Genomic DNA, 19,476 nt, shown 5'->3' with positions numbered 1-19,476 from the left:
TGTCCTTTCATCGACTTCACATTCAGCTTCAAATAGGATCTGCTCTGTAGCTTCACAGTGTCAGCAGCTGGTGGTCTAGCACTGTTTAAATCACCCAAAATATCCCTGTTTACATTTAGATCAGTCATCTTTCAGGACCTGGGCAGACCTCTTTCACAGTCCCACCACCTCTCCTTCTGCGCCACCAGAGCAGGTGTCTGTAGACTGAGTCGAAGGCTGAAGCAGTGTACTGTGCAAGCATTGTGGTCCACTTCACCACCTCCACCATCCATTTCACAGAACGAGCCACAAAGGCTACAAACACTGTAGTGTAGTGTGCAAGCAGCAGGAGGTTTCGTCCCAGTTGTCTTCCATGGTTGATGATCACATTGACCCTTAGGTCATGTCCAACCATCCTAATAGTCTGAAGGGATTCTCAATGATAATTAGTGACGAGATGTAAAATACAAAAGATCCTTATGTCAAAAATAAATTCCTATTTTTCTCATTGACTCTTTCATGAAAATTCGATTAGTTAATGTCCTTGCTTTTGTCAGAAAGTCTCTAGTAAATTGCGAAAAATACGATATTTTGTTGACACTCCCTTTACTGATGCGCAGATCGTATTGTCCAATCACGGAAAGCCAAATTCTGTTTCCGGCATCTTTGGTGATGTGGCTATGCTCAGCAATCCAGCCGTGGAGATATACCAAATAAAAAGCAGAAACAAGTGTATTTGAGAAGCACTCATACAGGTTAGTCTTTTGATCGTTTAATCAAAAAACGGACTCTTCCCGTGGTTTCATTAGCACAGTTGACAAGCGCTGCAACTACTAGTATTCTGGTCACGGCTATTGTTTTAGTAAGCTATTGAGAGCTGCTTGTTTACGAGGTAGCTAGCCAGTCAGCTAGCGCCATAAACAGTGTCTACGTCGTGCAGAAAATGTTGCGAGCTTAATTAGATTGCTATCTGTGATTATAATCAGATACGTTCTATACGTGAATCTTACCAACATTGGCATCGTGAAATACACATAGCAAATTGTAGTAGGAGAAACAGTTGTCAATTTCTCAAAAACGGTCAAAGTTAGCAAGCCAGCTATCTCTTCAGTATCCTGAAGCCAGCTAGCTACGGACATTGGGACGCAGCCGCAGTAGTGTCGCTGAATTGTTCGGTAGAACTCGGTTCTGTTCGGTGAAGTCGATCAAGTTGACATCTTTTATAGAATACATTTCAAATATAAAACCTTCACGCGTGTTTGCATTCATGCATCGTGTATATTTGTTGTTGGGGCGTATAGATAGACAACTAAAGACATGTTGATAAAGACAAAATCCCCAAATTGTCTCGTAGAGTTTGCGGTTTAGCCTAGGTGTTCTGTTTTTATCCCAACAGTTTCATCCATATGTTCAGCCGGCTGGCCCAGGGAGTGAGCACGGTTCTCCACGAGCTCTCTGGAGAAGAGGCCCCTGATGGACACCCACAGGTGAGATGGGATAACCAGCATGCAGCAAAAAAACAGGGATGATGGGACACCGTCAGTCCAACCTTTAATAAAAAGCTGTTCGTTTAACAGCTAGTGTATTTTGGTGCTGTTTTCCATCAGTATCAAAGATCTTGTTAATCCAAATCTGTCTGGGCCCAATCAGGACGGGTTGGCCCCTGAACTCCCTGATGCTGGTGTGGCTCGACCCCCAGAGGAACCTGGGATGTCCGAGGACACCCTGGAGAGGCTGGCTCACATGGAACAGCTGGTGGTGGAGCTGAAGGAGCAGGTCAAAGACAAGGATATCCAGCTGGCCAACACAGAGACTCTGCTCAAGGTGAGGGCTTGGGTTCTCTTTATGCACACGCACACACACACGCACACACACGCACTGTGTTAAGAGAGAGAGAAAAAGGGGGGACTTAATGCGAGAATTATTACAAAAAGATGATATAGTTGGAATATATATATTTTGTATACTGGGGTCTGCTTACAGAATGAAAGGGACACAGCCGAAGCACGGTTCACCAAACTCAAACTGCAGGCTAAGGCCAAGATGGCCTCCCTCAGCAAACAGATCTCTGAGCTGAAAGGCCAGGAAGGTGCCATGGTAAGTCAACAGTAACCCTATTGACTTGGAATTTATTCTCAATTACATAGGACTTAACGAATGATCTTAGGGTATAGCACTAGTCTCTAAAGCAATGGAACATTGAATGCATCTGAGGTGAGATTGTCTGTATATTCTATTGTGTCTGTCTATGTTTCACATTTATTCATTTAGCAGACGCTTTTATCCAAAGCGACTTCCATTACATATGTATTTCAAATAGTCATTATGCAACTGCTCATGTAGTTACCTAAACGCTTGAATTTCCTTGAGGATGAATAATGTGAAGTTCTTTGAATTGAATTTCATCTTTTATTGTCGGTGGCGGCACAGAGTCCAAACAGCTCGTTCAGTGCTGCCCCCGGGGTGGAGGAGGAGCTGCAGGAGCTGAGACGAAGGCTGGGCGAGGAGGAGGCTTCCTCTAGGACCCTGCAGGAGCGCCTCCAGACCTCCGAGCAGCTTCTCAGGGAGAAGGACCAAGCACACGCTGAACAGGTACCCCTTTTGTTGCCTCGTCCCCCTTGTCCTCTGACGGAGGATGTGGCTACTCATTTGTTTCAATCTGTGTGTGTTACCTGGTTGTTGCGGCTTTCAGCTCAGAGTGATGCAGATGGTGGTGAGCGAGAAGGATGTGCGGTTTCAGGACCAGGTCCAGAAACATGAGGAGGAGCTGCTGATGGTCACAGCTCAAACTCCGAACGACTCGGAGCTGCAACAGGTACAAGCTCTTTCTTAGTGAACAGTGTCTATAACAATACAGAGATAGACTACCTGGAAGACTCTGCGGTAGTCCATGAAGCTACGTTGGCAAGCAGGAAGACTTTTTCACTCCTGTAAACAAATGTATTCATATTCTGTCCTTGTATCCAAGAACTAAGGAGTGTGTGTGTGTGTGTGTTCCTCTCTAGACCCTACGTGCTGCCCAGAGGCGGTGTGAGGAGCTGGAGGAGGCAATGCGTTCACGCTCCCAAGTCCTCGACATGCTGCAGCAAGAACTCAACAGTGCTGACCAGCAAAAGCAGGTAGGCTACATATCGAACGCATCTCACCCAATATTGCTGATTTATATAAGAAACAAAATCCTTCCAAATCTGTACCGTTGCGCAATCCTCTCTCGAGACTTCATTACTCACCCACCCACTGTATTTTGGGGTACTCCAGATCCTTACTTCTCAGTTCCGCCAGATGGAGCAGGAGCTGGCAGAGGCCACCAGGCTGAGAGAGGAGGAGCAGCTGAAGTGGGCCCAGCAGACGAGCAAGACAGACACAGATCTAGTGGCTCTCCGAGCCGTTCAAGAAGCCTCTCAGCGAGAGGAACAGGAAGTCATCCGGTTGAAGAAACTAGCAAGTCTGAGAGAGTCTGAGTTTGAGGCCCTGCAAGCCAACCTAGAAGCCTCTCAGCAAGATAGAGAGGAACTGGCCAGGTTGAAAGAAATGGCTTCTCTTAGAGAGATTGAGTTAGAAACCCTACGAGCCAGCCAAGAGAGCTCGGAGGGAGAGAGAGAAACTGAAGGAGCTGGTTTCCCTAAGAGAGGACGAGGTCCAGGCTCTGCAAGCCAGCCAAGAGGCCTCGGAGAGAGAGAGGGAAGAACTGAAGGAGCTGATTTCCCAGAGAGATGCTGAGCTGGAAGCCATGCAAGCTGGTCAAGAGGTCTCAGAGAGAGAGAGAGAGGAACTGGCCAGGCTGAAGGAGCTAGTTTCTTTAAGAGAGGCTGCCCTGGAGGATCTCCAAGCCAACCAGGAGGCCTTAGAGAGAGATAGAGAACAAGTAGCCTGGTTGGAGGGGGAGCTGGCTGCCCTTAGGGAAGAGCAGGGAGATGGCCAGAGGGCTGAAGAGGCCTTGGCTGAGCTGTGGAAAGGTGTCCGCTCTTTGGCTGGAGGGAATGTGGAAGGACCAGGGGAAGAGAGTCATGTCCCCGCCAACCCTGCCCAGTTCCTGGGCACTCTTCAGGCCCTGGATGCCCAACTAAACAGACTGAAGGAAGAGCTGAGGGAAAGTGAGGAGCGTTGTAGCCATGTCACCAACACCATGGAAACCCTTCATGGTAAGGGAACAAAACAAATATCTAATGGGTTTTTCTTTAAAACAAGATGGTGTGCTTGTATATCCTACCTAATTATTACCCCTTATGGTCTGTTTGCTGTTAGTCATTCAATGTGAATTTTAACAAGCCTTTTGCATGTTCTTTTCTTTTCAGAACAACTTGATAGGAGCACTGCAGAAGGGGTGGATGCTGTTGCCAGGATACAGCAGCTGGAGCTGCAAATTGGATTGGTGAGTAGTGAGCAATTAAATGCAAAATATGTATTTGGAGAATTTTGTAGTCTTTCAAAAAGGAGAAAGCTGGATCTACACCCTGTGAGCTCGTTTGATCATGTACTTATTATTAAGATTTGTTTATACTTGTGTAGACTTACTTCCTTATACTGTTGGAATTGCACAAGTCAGCTCATTAAATATCAGCCATGCTGAGTAATGCAGCCTGACTTGTCTCTGCCTTGAGACCTGGGATAGGTCGGAACTTCTGTCTGTTACCAAGGGGTCAGAGAAAGGGACATAAAGTAGTTGGGGTTAGTGCTAATACAGAATGTCCTCTGTCTTATGGGTCAGGATAAAGGTTAATCCCTTCTTCACTTATCCCTTGTTATGACTGCAGCCTCAGAGCTGACCTTCATAGCCAGGCCAACACACTGCCATGTCACTGCCTCCTATCAGCAGCAGAGCGGTTTGAATGTGCAGACTCACCACAGAATGAGGCTTGCAATGTATCGTTCTGTTAATTTCTTGTTTGTGTGCCCAAAAATGACTTGCTTGTGATGTGTTTTCCCTCCCCTCCCGTACCAAATCCAACCCAACCTTCAGATGCCTGGTGAGCATGTGATTGACCCGTCTGTGCTGGAATCATCTGATGATGCTAAAGGTAACCGGACCCGTGAATGGAGTTTTTGCATTTGTTCTACTAGGACTTTGACCTGTTAGGAATCCTGTTTACACACACCCTCTATTCATGTGTTTGAAGAGTACACCTATTGAGAAAGTGACATTCCTATTGTTTGACTATATTGTAACGCATATTAAGGCCTAAGCCTAACATGTCTCACACAAGCTGTGGGGAAACCTGAAAGACCAGTCAGGAATCTTTAGCATTTAGTCCTGCCAAAATCAAATATACTGGTTTGTTTGTTGATATCTTAATGATTAAATTGCGTTGAGTTGAGAGCGTAGCTTACCATCTTGATCTTCGTGTACTTTTCTCAGCTCAAATATCTGCTTTGAAGCAGCAGTTGCTGGAGAGAGAGGAGGAGTTGACGACCCTGCGAGACCGCCTTGCTGTCGCTGAAGAGCAGCACTCTAGGGATGGACCGGAGACAGAAGGAGACCCGAGGCCCAGTCACCTCAGGGCCACCAGTGACAGCCCCACAGCCCTGGCAGAGCAGCTGGAGGACTCTACTGAGGAGGAGACTACACTGGTAGCTGAGGATTCTTCCATCTTATCCATCGCGGCTGATAATGAGAGCAGCCCAGAGCTCATTGGGCCGCAGTCCGATTCCAATGGAGAATCGAAGGGGGCTTCCTCAGACGAGATGGTGACCAGTAGCGACTCTGAGGTGGCCCACAGCAGCTGGACTCTCCTGGAAGCCGTCAACCAAGATGGAGGCCAGGAGTGGCCCTCATTGCTGCAGGACTTTGGGCAGGTGCAGCTGCAGTCCTGGGAGCAGACCAGCTCCGAGCAGGAAACCTCCACAGTCCAGGTGGAGTCTTCGTCTGTGGTCATCCGTGAGACTGTGCAGGTGCACCTCAACCAACAGGGGGCAGCATCCATCTTTGGTGCGGACTCAACTTCTAGCCAGATGTTTGCCCAGGCTCTAGCAGATGAGCTCCAGAAAAGGTATAGCGAGCTGCTGGCTGAGATCACCAGGCTGAGAGAGGCAACAACAGAGTCTCAGGAGAAAACCCAGGACCTGAATGAAGAGATCAGGTTATTGGCAGCTGCCAAGGAAGAAGCTGAGTCCCGGGCCCAAAACTACGAGGAAAAGCTTGATTTGGCCAAGTCAGAGATGAATCTGATGGCCCAGCACAGTGACTCTGAGGTGGAAAAGCAGAATATTGAGATACGCCTCCTGCAGGAGCAGCTAGCTGTCCTGGAGGCAGACGCTCATTCCAAGGAGCAGAGGATCCAGGTCCTTCAGGTAGATCTGGACGAGGCCCAGCGTGCTCTGTCCGAGCAGGAAGGACAGGCCAGGATGCTGGGTGCCCAGCTGGAGGACAAGGAACTTGCTGCCTCAGAACTGGACCGGATGCTACGGGAACAGGAAGTAAGCCTGCTGGAATTCACTCAGGCAAAGGACATGGCCATGGCTGCCTTATCAGAGAAGGAAGCTGAGATCAGGGAGCTGCAGGGACTTCTTACCCAGAAAGACCAGGAGATGATGGAGCTGAGTGACGGGATGTCGACCAAACTATTACAGGCAGGGGAGGAGAAGTACCAGATGAACGGTGAAATGAAAAAGCTCAGGGATCAGATTCTCGAGTTGGAGAATGCAAGAGAGCATCCAAGGACAGTTATGGGAGAGCATGACACGGAGGTATCTAGCGAGCTCGCTGTTTTACAAAAGGACAAGGAAGAGCTGACCACCCAGCTGTCCACTCTAAAGAAAAAGTTCCAGGTTGCGATGATACAACGCAAAGAGCTGATGAAAAAGGTCGAAGGTTTGGAGAAGAATGCAGACAAAAACATAGAGCAGGAGGGTACACCAACGGAGGAGACTCCTGCCAATATATCATATTCCGAAAAAGACATTGAACAGGAAATTCTGAAAATGGAGGCAATGCTAGAGGAGACCAGACAGGCCTTGAAAACCAAAGAAAAGGTCGTCGAGACTCTGGAACAAAGAAATAGTGAGAAGGATCAAGCGTTGGCCGTGGCACTTGCTCTCAATCTAAAACTGAGCGAGGAAATGGAGCAAAATCAGCTGGCCAACACAGCAGCTACAATCCTGGAGCTGCAATCCCAAGTGTCCTCTCTGGAGGCGGAGTCTGAATCACTACAGAAGAAACTCCTGGATGCCCAGGAAGCTCGAAAGGACACCATTCGCAAGGCCAAAGAGAAGGACAGGCACCACCGCGAACAGCTGAAGCAGCAGAAGGATGACTGCAACAAGTTATCGGAGCGTTTCGAGCAGCAGCAGGTAGAGCGAGAGAGCCTGCTGGTCAGACTGAAAGAGCTGGAGGAGCTGTCTGAACAGAAAGAGAGGAGCGCCATGAAGGAGGCGCAGCCAGATCAAGAAACAAAGGCTGAGAAGATAGAAAAACCATCTTCGGGTGATTGGGTCCAGCAAGACTGGGTGGACTTCGCTGCGCCCGAGACTGAAGCACAACAGCAGGAATCTGGTCAAGCCATCCCCGATACTGAGAAAGACACCCAGCTACTGTCGGCAGAGATGGAAGCCCTGAAAAAGCAGGTCCAGGCTACAGAGATGGCTTGCTCAGAGTTTGAGGAGCAGCTGCAGGAAAGCCAGGCCGGCCTGGCACTGAAGGAGAGCGAGATCCTGAAGCTGGGAGAAGAGCTGGAAGCACTGAGACAGAACGAGAAACAGATCGACTCCCTCACTGAGGAGATGGAGGCTCTGAGAGACCGGTGTCTCCAAGCTGAGACTCATGCGGCGACTCTGAAGGCAGAGTTGGAGGCCGCGGCCGAGGAAGCCGCATCGTACTCGGGGACCTCCATGAACACGCTTCAGGCCGAGGTGGAGGAGTTCAAACACTTCCTGGACAAAAAGAACACTGAGATCATGGAACTTAGCCAGCAGCTAGGTGAGCAGAGCTCCCTTCTAAACTCCATGCAGGAAACGGTGTCTGAGAAGGACCAGCTGATCGTCTCCTTGAAGGAGGGCCTGAGGGCGGAGCAGGAGAAAACCCAGAAACTGGAAGCTGAGTTGCCTCAGAGGCAGGAGGAGGGGCAAGGGAGTGAGGCCAAGATCCAGCAGCTACAGAGGAAGCTTCAGGCCGCCCTCATCTCCCGCAAAGAGGCTCTCAAGGAAAACAAGAGCAAGAAAGAGGAGCTGGCGTCCTCTGAGAACCTCGTAGCTGAGCTTCAGCAGAAGATGGAGGCCAGGGAGGCAGAGCTGGGGAAGCTTCGAACTGAGCGAGAGAAACTGATAGAGGAGGTTGACCGCACCCTAGTAGAGAACCAGAGTCTTGGGGCCTCCTGTGAGAGTCTCAAGCTGGCGATGGAAGGTATGATCACAGAGAAAGATACCTGTAAAAGAGAGGCCGACCTTGCCAAGGAGGAGGCTTCCAACGTTCGCCTGGAGTGGGAAGAGAAAGTTCAGGGAATGAAGGATGAGTACGAGACTCTGCTGAAGTCCTATGAGAATGTCAGCGACGAGGCAGAACGTGTGAGACGAGTGCTCGAGGCTGCCAGGCAGGAGAGGCAGGAGTTAGCAGCCAGGATCAGGACCCATGAGGCGGCAAGGCAGGAGGCTGAACGGCAGGCCGAGGCAGCCCAGAAAGAGGTGGACTCGGTCAAAGACAAGATGAGAAAGTTTGCCAAGACCAAGCAGCAGAAGATCATGGATTTGGAGGAGGAGAATGAGCGGCTCAGAGAGTTGGACGAAAGAAAGGGAATAAGGAGGGAGGACAGGGGTCTCAGTGTGGAGCTTGCCAATCTAAAAGGTCAGGTAGAGAGTCTGAACGCAGACCTGGAAGCTACCAAGGCGGAGAGAGACTCATTAGTACAACAGGTAACTGAGTTGAGGGAGCAGCTAGCTCAAGAGTTAGACAAAGTGAACAGTCTAACTTTAGATATGACCCCCGGTCCTGATGCTGTCGTGGAGGAGGCTATTGTTGCCCAGCAGCATGGTGGCGTCATGGCTGAAGATACCCAGGAGCCTGTAGTTGAGAGTCAGGAACCTGAGGAGGTACAACAACTGACTGAAGATACAGAGTCTGACCTTGTAGCAGCTGAGACGCATGTCGATGACGAGAAGCTAAAGATGGAAGCATTCGAAAGTGCACAGGCTCTATTTGAAGATAAAACGAGGGAGATGGAAGCAGCTCTACAGGCAGAAAAAGAACAGAGACAAGATCGTGAGGCAGAACTCGTGGCTAAACTGGCCACTCTGGAGCAACACCTTCAGCAGAGCAAAGAGCAGGAGCAGAGCCTAAGGGAGGAGAGCTCCAGAACGGAATCCCGGCTCAAAGAGCTGCACAGGAACCTGGAGGCCGAGAAGGATGACCTGGAGGAGCGTCTGATGAACCAACTGGCCCAGCTCAACGGTAGTATCGCTGGCTACCAGCATGAGGCAGCAGACAGCAGGGAGCGCCTGGCCGAGCTGCAGCGGGAGGTGGAGCGGCTGGAGAGGGAGCGGGCCGAACTGGAGGCCCTGGCCGAGAACGAGAGGGACCGGGCAGCCCGACTGGAGGAGGACAAGCGGCAGGCTCAGAGAGAGAGGGCGGAGGCGGAGGCGGGAGCAGGGAAGCAGAGGGAGCTGGAGCAGAGGCTGAAATCTGCCCAGAGAGTGAAAGAGGGCAGCCAGAGCCGGGCACGACAGCTTGAGGAGCTGCTGAGGGAGAAGCAGCTCGAAGTGCGTCAGATGCAGAAGGACTGCATCCAGTACCAGGAGAGGATCAGCGAGATCAGCAAGGTCGCCAAGGCTCTGCAGCACGGCCGAGACGAGCTGAGTGGCGAGCTGGAACGAGCCCGCCTGGAGACCTCCAAGGCCCTGGAAGAGCTGAACAAGACCGAGGGCGAGCTGTTGAGTTGCAGAGCCCAGCTTGTCGAGACCCAAAGACAAGCCAGTCAAGCTGTGGCTGAGAAGGCGGCGTGCGAGCAGACTGCTCTCCAGAGAGAAGCGGACATGAAGGCCGAGGCAGAGCAGACGCTCGACTCGGTGAGGTTCCGGCTGGGGGCGGAGCTAAAGCAGGTGGAACTGAGGCTGGAGGACTCCTACAGGGAGAGGGAGAGAGAGGAGGAGGCCACTCATGAAGCCAGGGATGTAGCCGAGGGCGCCGAGAGACAGGCCCACAAGATGCAGGCCCGCCTCGACGAGTCTCTGGCCCGGCTGGCGGCCTTCTCGCGGTGCATGTCCTCCCTTCAGGATGACAGAGACCGTGTGCTTGACGAAGCCAAACAATGGGAGAGTCGTTTCAATAGCACCCTCCAGGGGAAGGAGGCTGAAGTACGTGAGGCAGAGACACGGGCCAAGGATCTGGCCGAACAGCTGCAGAAAGAAACTGCCCAGAAAGAAGAGCTGCAGCTTGCAGTGGACAGGTAAGAATTTATTACTATAGAGGTCGAAGGGGTCCTCCGAGAGAAGAACCCTATTGTATTCTTTGCGAAGATTAATTACTGAGTCGTACTTGTTGCTAAATGCTTTGTTTGTGAATTGTTTGTGCACCCAGGCTGCAGAAATCAGACGAGCAATGGCAACTTAAGTGGGAAGAAGAAGAAAAGAGGTTCCGGCAGAATCAAGCAGCACTGGAGCAGGAGAGAGGGGAGCTGCAGCAGGCTCTTACCCAGGCGGAGAGCTCTCTGGCGGAGGCACGTGCCCAGCTAGACTCGCTTGAGAGTGAGGCTGAGGGGCTGCGGCGCAGGGCCCAAGCACTGGAGGAGGCCGTGGGGAGGCTGCAGAAAGAGGCCAACCAGGCCAGGGCGGAGCTGAGGGAGAAGGAGGCTGAGGAGAGGAGGCTGGGGCTGAGTGTGGAGCAGCTGGAAACTGACCTGCGCTCCTCCAAGGTCCTCACAGAGACCCTGCAGACTGAGCTGAGCGAGAAGGAGAGGAGAGAAGTGGAGCTGCTAGGGGAGAAGGAACAGGCTGTGGCACAGGTATCTTGGATTTCATTGCTCTGTGGTGTAGTATAGTTCTCACTGCCTTTCTGATCAACCACCAGTCTTCGACATGACTCTTCCACGTCCATAGAGCAGAGTTTTCAGCATCGTGAAAGTTTTCACCTCCTTGTCATGCTTGCTCCTCCCAGGCTGCCGAGGAGGCTAGGAAGGAGGCTGATGGGAGAGCGAAAGAGGCCGAGAAGGAGCTGGAGGAGAGGAGAGAGGAGGTGCGTGTTCTGGAGGACAGACTGAGGAAGGCCGAGGAGGAGAGCAGCCACAGCAAAACCAGACTGGACTCCTTCACTAAAGCGATGGGCTCTCTGCAAGATGACAGGGACCGTGTCCTCAGCATGTACAAACAACTGGAGGAGAAGCACCTGCAGGTAGTTTTACTATCCCCTGACCCGACATTCGACACAACATTTTCTATACAGCCCAACAGAGGGTAGACAATTACCGAGAGCGATTTTATGGCTGAAATACATGAAGCATATATCTTAATTATTCCTTCTCTGTTCCTCTCCCTCTGCGTGTGTGTGCGTGCGTGTTATTCCTCAGGTCATGATGGAGAAGGATGGGCTGATACAGGAGGCAGCAGGGGAGAACAACAGTCTGAAGGAGGAGCTACGAGCCCTGCTAGTCCAGAGAGACGACCTCAACGCTGAGAAGGCCAAGCTGTCGGCCCAGCTCCACGGCTACAGGGACGACCTCAACCAGGTTCTCAGCATGAAGGATTCCCAACACAAGCAGCTCCTGGCTGGCCAGCTAGAGCGCATCGCTGCCCTGGAGAGGGACCGAGAAGAGCTGGAAGCCAAGCTGACGACCCTAGACAGAGGGGTGCAGTTGGAGGGTGAGGCCCCGGCAAGCAGACTGGAGGTGGAGACCCTCAGCAAGGCCTGTGACGGCAGCGGTCAGATGAGAGACGCCCCTGGTGCAGAGGTGGAGAAGCTGAGAGAGCAGCTGGAAGCAGCCAGGGCCCAGGTGGAGGCCCTGGAGGACAGCCTGCAGCAGGAGAGAGAGACCCAGGCCACCGAGACCAAGGAGCTGAACGAACTGCGCTGGGAGGGAGGAGTGATGCGCACAGAGTCGGAGACGGCCCAGGAGAGGGTCGCGGAGCTGGCCAGAGACATGTTGATGCTGGAACAGATGCTATTAGGTGAGAAGGAACTGTCAGCCCAACTCAAGGCCCAGAACCAGTCCTTCGGGCAGGCCATGGCGTCCTTGCAGGACAGCAGAGATCAGGCGGTCAACCAGGCACAGGAGCTGGCTTCTAGACTGGAGGAGATGAGCAAGGCAGTGGGCCAACAATCCCCCACCAGCCCAGGAGGTTCTACTGGGGAGGTTTGGGGACTGAAGAATGCACTGTCAGCCCTGCAGAATGACAGGGAGAGACTGGTACACAACTTAGCCGTTTAATACCATCCATGTGATATACTGTATAATAACACTACATCTACATTTACTACATCTAAAACAGCATTTTATTTTCTGGTCCTCTAGTTGGAACAGTTGCAAAAACAGCATTCGGAGCTTGCCAGACTCGGAGGGGGAGATCTGGCTAAACTGGCCGATGATCTTGATGAGGAGAGGTGGAGGGCTAGGGAGATGATGGCCCGGATTCAGCAACAAGATGATCTGCTGGAGAGAGAGAAACAAGAACTTGAAATTCTCCAGTAAGATTGAATCATGTTTGCTGCTTGTCTAGTCTGACCTGCATTTTATTGAATGTCGCTCACTGTGTGTGTGTGTGCGTGTGCGTGTGTGTGTGTGTGTCAGGCTGGAGCGTATTGACTGGCAGGCCCAGGCAGAGCTGCTGAAGCAGCAGACCCTTGCCACCCTGTCTGAGCGAGACAAGCAAGTCCGCCAGCTCACTGCCATGCTGGAGGAGGCTCGCACGCCCAGGCCCAACCTGACGGAGGAACACTACCAGAGGCAGGTCAGTACCCCAGGGAAACCAGAGTCAAATCATTTCCTCCTAAAAGTGTGTGTACTGTGGAGCATGGAGGGATGGGACTAGGAATTGTGATGAGGATTTGCAAGTGATGGTCCTTGTACCTCCTCGGGGTGGGTTCTCCAGGGAACAGGAGAAGTGGACAGTGCTCCAGGGGCTCCCCAGGAACGTGGAGGCTCCACTGAGAACCAGGACCTGAAGACTGAGTTCAAGGAGCTACAGCGCAGGTACCAACACAGCACACTGCTACGACAAAATAGATACACATCCTTTCGTATCTCATGGCACACATTTCCATTCTGTTGACTTCTTTGCTTGTTTCTTTGTTTGCTTGTCAGACTTGATGAGGAGCAGGAGCAGAGGCTGGTGGTGGAGGAGCAGTTGATGGCTGCTCAGGAACGTCTCCAACGGTACACGCAGGGTGAATGGCAATCGGGACATGAAGGACAGTTCTCTGAGACCGCCGTACTCATAGAGCCTCAAGGGGGCACCGTCTCTCGCGTGAGTTCAAATAACGAATGACAAACGACGGCATATGAAGCCTGAACCGATCGACAAACTTGACAAATGTTACGCAATGTTGTCCTATGTGGTCAGTTAACGCTTGTCCATCCTCCTTCCTCCTGTCGCAGTCACGGAGCGGTGGCCCAGGCTGGATGCGGATGGTGCGCGGGTTTCTCTGCTCTCGCCAGCGCACCCCCCTCCTGGTGTCCTTCTACCTGCTCACTGTGCACGCCCTGCTGCTGCTGTGCCTGGGGGGTTACCTCTGAGAGACCGCCCCCATCCCAGACCAGGAGAGAGGAGAGAAGGAGACCAAGCATACTTATGACGCGCACCATAAGACTGACTGACCCTCATGTAGTGTTTCATTGAATACCTTAACATACTTGTAATCCCGACTCCGCCCATGCACTTTTTATACAAGGCACTAAACAGAACTCAGCCTTTTTAGCCAAAGTCAATTGTTTTATGTGGGCTGATTTGTATGCAAGTTTCTGTAGTTTTATGTTCCGCTTTAATATTCAATGTTGTTCCAAAGCAGAAGTTGGTCACATTTATGTCAAATACAAAGCAGTAGAGGCCTACCTCTGAGGCCTAGTTAGTTTGGGCTCTATAAAGGTGAATGGCTACGTGGCTTTAATATACATTACCAGTAGGAACTGATTAGGCAACATGTAGATCCACACAAAAGATTTTATCAGCCAGATAACATTGTTTTAGGTGCCTTTAGATTTGAGACGTGAGGGTTTCTTTATCTCTGGGTGGTGTGGTGTTCTGCGTCTGTGGGTACAGTATGCCAATAGAGTCTCCTTCTCTCACTCTCCCACCTGTCCGCATGCAGAACTGACACAAATGGAAACGTGTGCAATGTGTTATGACCGTTACATTCCAACCGACCATGGGATTTGTCTTTTTGTTTTCCACTTTATACCTTCATTTAACAAAGGAACAGTGGTGGCTGATTTGGTTCAAGGTTATGTTGTGGATCTGTGCTGGACGTGGGTGTTCCTTGTGGGTACAATCCGGTTCTTTGTCATTCCCATATGGTTGTTCCTTGTTGTTTTGATGGATAATCTACCACAAGGTTCTTTGCCATAGAAGGTGCAATGATGTTACAGTTTAGGACAATTTAATGATTATCTTTGGTTAATATATCATGTCCCACCCTATATTTCTCTGCTGTATCACTTATTTATTGCTCACAGTCACTACAGTACGTGCATAGATGTACGAGCTCCTTCTCATAATTTAACTTCTGGTAAACTGATGACTACTGTTATTGTCCTGTCACGCTTCATGTTACTGCTATTCCCCTGTAATAACTTACTGTAAATTAATTACCCCTATTAAGGGCTGTATAGAATGAACTGATGAAGATGCTAATGGTGGTTAGGAATTTTTCATTACAGCCCTTGGAAGACCAGGAGCAGATTGATTACGTGTTTGCACCTCCCCACTTTAGAATATAATGGTATGTATGTGAATTAAATTAAGTGGAAACATAGATGTTGATAAAGGGAAATTACTTGACTGTTGAGTTTTGGATGCTTCTGAGGGAAAACGCCTAAGTGCAAACATCTAGTAAATCTGCCCCCAAGTGTTGAATCTCTGTATAATCATCAATGTAACACCTGGAGTTTGTTCTCTTGGACTAATTTTGAAATAAAGTTTCTCTTTTGGGAATCACAACTGACGACTGTTTTAGTCTACCTGACTCGTCTGATCAATTAATAAACATTAAATTTATCAATCAGTTTTAGGACACTTGACTCGGATGTGAGCTGGCAGACTCCTACTCTATTTCCTAAATCGCAATAGGGCATGCGTATTTATTCAGCGTCTCCTCATCTTCGCTCAGCCGAAAAACTTAATTGAAAGGATTAACCTGAACTTTGACAAAATACGAGGACATTATTGAACGGTAAATATAACTTCTGCGAAATTGTTTTCAAATGTAAAATGTGTTTCTGCAGATAGGGCAAAAACTTGTCAAAACGTACCTTTTACTTATTCAGGAAGTGGGCTATCAAAACGTATGTGTTAAAAAAAGGAACAAGTCAAGCTTAACAAGTATAACTATGCAAGTAACAACTGCCATACCTTTATAAGAAACAATGTCATGTTTTACTCCAGAAGAATCCCATTTTAACTAGAATGACAGAATGGTCCAAACTGAGGACCGACGGTCAGCTGTTGAAGGCCAAAAGTTCCACATGAAATATAAGAAAAGGATATCTTATGGTGTTAATCTCCTGGAAAACGTTATTAAATGTGTGTAATTTCATTATTATCTCAAGAGGATGTTGTCGTTGCTGTGTACTGTGGTAGTTTGGGATGAAACTAATTCAATTCACTTCAGTATAAATAGCCAAAGTAAACTTCCTTTTTGATGACCTTTAGCTAAATAAGGGATTGAGTTTCCACTGTGAATGAACCTGTATCACAGGAAGGGAAGGGACTAAAATAGTTTGAAAAGAGACTTTAAAGGTGCAAATTATGAATGACACACTCATTCAAACGATTCACTCCAAATACCTGCCAATAGCCAACATACTACACTGTACTCAACTGGGTTTAAAATCAGAAAACGCATGGTTTTGTTCCTCCAGATGTGGAAATCGGTGGTGGGACACAATGTCAATGTGAAGGTGGCTGCAGAAGGGGATGACTGGGAGACCGACCCTGATTTTGAGGTGAGCAGCCGGGCTTGCTGTTGTGCAGGATGGGGCGTTTATCATGGAGCTATGTGCAAGGAATACATTGCTGTTGACTTGATCATTCTCTAATCAATACAACCTCCCATTGGACTTAGTGTGTTGTTTGTGTTAGAAAGTGTCTATATTCCAATAAATCCTTAAGTCATGTTGGATCATGCGAGGAATGTGTGTAGACATCTTCTGGTTCTGTTTTCCAGAATGACGTGTCAGAGCAAGAACAGAGATGGGGATCCAAGACTGTGGAGGGGTCTGGCCATAAGGAGCACATCAGGTAACCAAGCATTTACATTTAAACTATTTAAATGTAAATAGATCTACAGGGAAGATGAAGCATTGATTATTCGGGATTACTTGGGAAAAACAGCAAATTCAAGTTGTGCAAGTGCAGAGCACAGAGCTCAAGCTCGGTAGAAACAGGAAAAGGAAGTGAAAACAGCATATGCTGACAACAAGCAGCAAGTCTTACCTTATATGGGATGGCGACTGTCAGTACACCAAAGGGCTGGGTCAGCCCACACAATCAGTTGGATTATTAAATCATATAGCCATAAACACTAGTTCTTTGATGTCTGCATACTGTGTCTTTGTGTGCACATGTGTGTGTGTGTGTGTCTTCTCTAATGCCCCCCCTCTCTGCAGTGTAGCAGAGCTGAGGCAGAAGGTGTCTCAGGAGTACGAACATGTGAAGAAGAAGGAGCAGGCGCTGGCACCCCAGGCCTCCTACGGCTACGGAGGCACGTTTGGAGTGGAGAAGGACCGTATGGACAAGGTTCGACTCCGACATGAAATATCAACATAGAAAAGTGAACGTAATAGTTGGTGATGCAATCTCAATTTGAACTTTAAGCCAGCTGATAGTTTGGTTGACCTCTCTCAATGTCCTGGGCTCTGATTGACTGTGTGTGGTTACCCAGGGGGCTGTGGGGCATAGCTATGTGGCTCAGGTTGAGCAGCACTCATCACAAACAGATGCTGCAAGGGGCTTCGGGGGGAAGTTTGGAGTTCAAAAAGACCGTGTGGACAAGGTGAGACATACATTATGGTTTTCCAAACCAACCCTCTTAATATGAGAAAAGACACCATAGTTAGATACAATGAGTGGTATTGTATGAAATGTAGTGATTATAATTCACGTTTAAATGTCCCCTGCTTCTGTCAGTCTGCCATGGGCTTTGAGTACAAGGGAGAGGTGGATCAACATACTTCTCAGAAAGGTACTGGTCATGGCAATATACAACCATGGTAGTATAGTAATTACCCCCTTGGTTACCCTAAACATCTGTCACCTGCTGCTACCCTTAAGATTACGCCAAAGGATTTGGAGGGAAGTATGGAGTGGAGAAGGATAAGGTTGACAAAGCTGCCATGGGTTATGACTATAAAGGAGAGACAGAAAAGCACCAGTCCCAAAAAGGTCAGACCTGTATATTTTCCTTATAAATCCTTCAAGTATATCTTTATTTAAAATACTGCCAGCATGTTGTTACCTGAAACTGAATTATTGTGTCATTCTTCACTCTTTCCCTCTTTCTTACTAGACTACTCAAAGGGATTTGGGGGTAAGTTTGGTGTGGAGAAGGAGAAAGTGGACAAGGCTGCTTTGGGTTATGACTACAAGGGACAGACAGAAAAACATGAGTCACAGAAAGGTGAAGTACTCACAGATTGTTGCTGTGAACAATTATGTCAGATGCAACACAATACTGACTATATGCCCTTTATTCCCAGACTATTCTAAGGGCTTTGGGGGGCGCTTTGGAGTCCAGGAAGACCGCATGGATAAGGCAAGTATTAAAGACATATGATAAAATATCCTGTCATATTTCCTTTTTTTTTTCATTTGTCCGTTTTATTTATTTGATTATGTCTCTAGAATGCAGCAAACTTCACAGATATGGAATCTCCTACCTCAGCCTATGAAAAGACACAGCCATTGGAAGCCTGTTAGTATGAATACGTTGTAATGTTGCCTTTGCATTGTTTGCTGAGAATATACAGTACATGTGTTACTCCCATATTTTTATCTTGCCTCTCAGATCATTCTGTAAGTCAACATTGGCTTGTCAATCTGTGGTTTCCAATAGTTTCCAAATATTTTTCTTGTGTTGTTATTCTGTGTAGCAAGTGCACGTGCTGGTAACCTAAAGGCACGGTTTGAAAACATGGCCAAGGCATCAGATGACGAGAACAGAAAGCAAGCAGAGGAGGAGAAAGCCAGGAGACAGGCCAGGGAGAAAAGAGAGCAGGAGGAGGCCCGTCAAAGACAACAGGTAGTAAGGAGGTCATTAAGGTCATTAAAACACAGACACGCAAATACAAGCATTTGCGTGTGACACAGTGGTTCATGCATCTCCCTAGGAACGAAACAGCAGGGAGGTGGAAGAGGTGGAAGAGGTGGAGGAGCAGCCACCCCCACCGTTACCACAGACCAAGAGGGGCCCACCACAGATGTCCCGGGCACTGCCTGAGGTACCCAGAGATGAGTACGAGCCAGAGGTACTGTCAACTACTTCAGTATGAAGGACCCATTCTATTATCAACTAAAGTGTTCCAGAGAGCCATCCTTTGACTTCTTCCTCCGCGTCCTCAAGGAGTCTCAGGTGGAAGAGGAGCCTCCGTGCCTGCCCCCTCGCTCAGCTGACGTGCTGCTGGAGGAGGCCCCCGAGGTCCTAACACCCGTCTTCCCAGAGCCACAGTTGGAGGAAGATGATGGGGACTATGAGGACATCGCTGAACCACATGCAGCTGGTTAGTGTGCCACACCTATTGTAGGTCAGAGGCTGTGGAGCCAAATGCAGACGTGTGTCTGATTCAAATCCAGCTGACTCCTGTGTCTTTCAACAGCTGTGGAAAATGACTATGAGGATCTTACAAATGGCTTGACTGCAGTGGCAATTTATGACTACCAAGGAGGTACGTAATGTTTAGTATTATCAAAGGGGTGTGTGTATGTATATATTAATAATGTGTTCAAATGCCTTCCATTCAATTGTCTCAACTCTTCTCTTTTAATATAGAGGCTGATGATGAGATATCTTTCAATCCGGATGACATGATCACCAACATAGAGATGGTGGATGAGGGGTGGTGGAGGGGACAGTGTCATGGACGCTTCGGCCTCTTCCCAGCAACCTTTGTGCAGCTGCAGCAGTGAGCTCACTGTGTTGCCAGGCTCAAACTCATTGGTACCATTTATGGCTTACATGAACTTCCCATCACACAGGAAGGATTTCATAGCATGTGCTACTTTCATGAAGCCAGCATGCTCTACGGTTAAGTGCAAATATACTGTATTGAATAGGCAAGGCATTCAGATATGTTGTCTTGTTCAAAGTTATTGTATTTTAAACTGAAATTCTATACACATGAATTACATTTCAATATTGACAAGTGTTCTATA

The 19,476-nt window shown here is 48.9% G+C and overlaps 2 protein-coding genes across 2 annotated transcripts; both read left to right on the top strand.

Moving 5' to 3' along the window:
* The first annotated feature begins 642 nt into the window (after positions 1 to 642).
* On the top strand, positions 643 to 15,048 carry golgb1 (golgin B1). Its single transcript, XM_084701040.1, has 20 exons — positions 643 to 734; positions 1,376 to 1,466; positions 1,630 to 1,803; positions 1,963 to 2,076; positions 2,410 to 2,571; positions 2,672 to 2,794; positions 2,985 to 3,098; positions 3,238 to 3,407; positions 3,577 to 4,121; positions 4,275 to 4,351; positions 4,940 to 4,997; positions 5,336 to 10,349; positions 10,481 to 10,904; positions 11,057 to 11,290; positions 11,466 to 12,302; positions 12,408 to 12,580; positions 12,684 to 12,843; positions 12,985 to 13,085; positions 13,197 to 13,359; positions 13,491 to 15,048. The coding sequence occupies exons 2-20, from the start codon at positions 1,386 to 1,388 to the stop codon at positions 13,626 to 13,628; spliced, it is 8,862 nt and encodes a 2,953-aa protein (XP_084557166.1). The 5' UTR covers positions 643 to 734; positions 1,376 to 1,385; the 3' UTR covers positions 13,629 to 15,048.
* Positions 15,049 to 15,156: 108 nt separating this feature from the next.
* On the top strand, positions 15,157 to 19,246 carry hcls1 (hematopoietic cell-specific Lyn substrate 1). Its single transcript, XM_084701037.1, has 15 exons — positions 15,157 to 15,280; positions 15,969 to 16,052; positions 16,274 to 16,347; positions 16,716 to 16,845; positions 16,991 to 17,101; positions 17,236 to 17,290; positions 17,380 to 17,490; positions 17,615 to 17,725; positions 17,805 to 17,860; positions 17,950 to 18,019; positions 18,198 to 18,346; positions 18,435 to 18,572; positions 18,668 to 18,824; positions 18,921 to 18,989; positions 19,094 to 19,246. Exons 2-15 carry the CDS (start codon positions 15,969 to 15,971, stop codon positions 19,228 to 19,230), a joined length of 1,452 nt encoding a protein of 483 aa, XP_084557163.1. The 5' UTR covers positions 15,157 to 15,280; the 3' UTR covers positions 19,231 to 19,246.
* Positions 19,247 to 19,476: the final 230 nt, after the last annotated feature.

This window comes from Hypomesus nipponensis, chromosome 7, assembly GCF_054491055.1.
Source record: "Hypomesus nipponensis isolate SF chromosome 7, ASM5449105v1, whole genome shotgun sequence".
In the NCBI taxonomy this organism is placed as follows: Eukaryota; Metazoa; Chordata; class Actinopteri; order Osmeriformes; family Osmeridae; genus Hypomesus; species Hypomesus nipponensis.
This window is presented reverse-complemented; position numbering and strand designations above follow the sequence as displayed.

Coding starts and splice junctions, on each gene's coding strand:
- golgb1 (XM_084701040.1), top strand. CDS start 1,386: ATGTTCAGCCGGCTGGCCCAGGGAGTGAGCACGGTTCTCCACGAGCTC. Junction 1,467..1,629: donor CCCCTGATGGACACCCACAG/GTGAGATGGGAT, acceptor GGGCCCAATCAG/GACGGGTTGGCCCCTGAACT. Junction 2,795..2,984: donor ACGACTCGGAGCTGCAACAG/GTACAAGCTCTT, acceptor GTTCCTCTCTAG/ACCCTACGTGCTGCCCAGAG.
- hcls1 (XM_084701037.1), top strand. CDS start 15,969: ATGTGGAAATCGGTGGTGGGACACAATGTCAATGTGAAGGTGGCTGCA. Junction 17,726..17,804: donor AAAACATGAGTCACAGAAAG/GTGAAGTACTCA, acceptor CTTTATTCCCAG/ACTATTCTAAGGGCTTTGGG. Junction 18,020..18,197: donor GACACAGCCATTGGAAGCCT/GTTAGTATGAAT, acceptor TATTCTGTGTAG/CAAGTGCACGTGCTGGTAAC.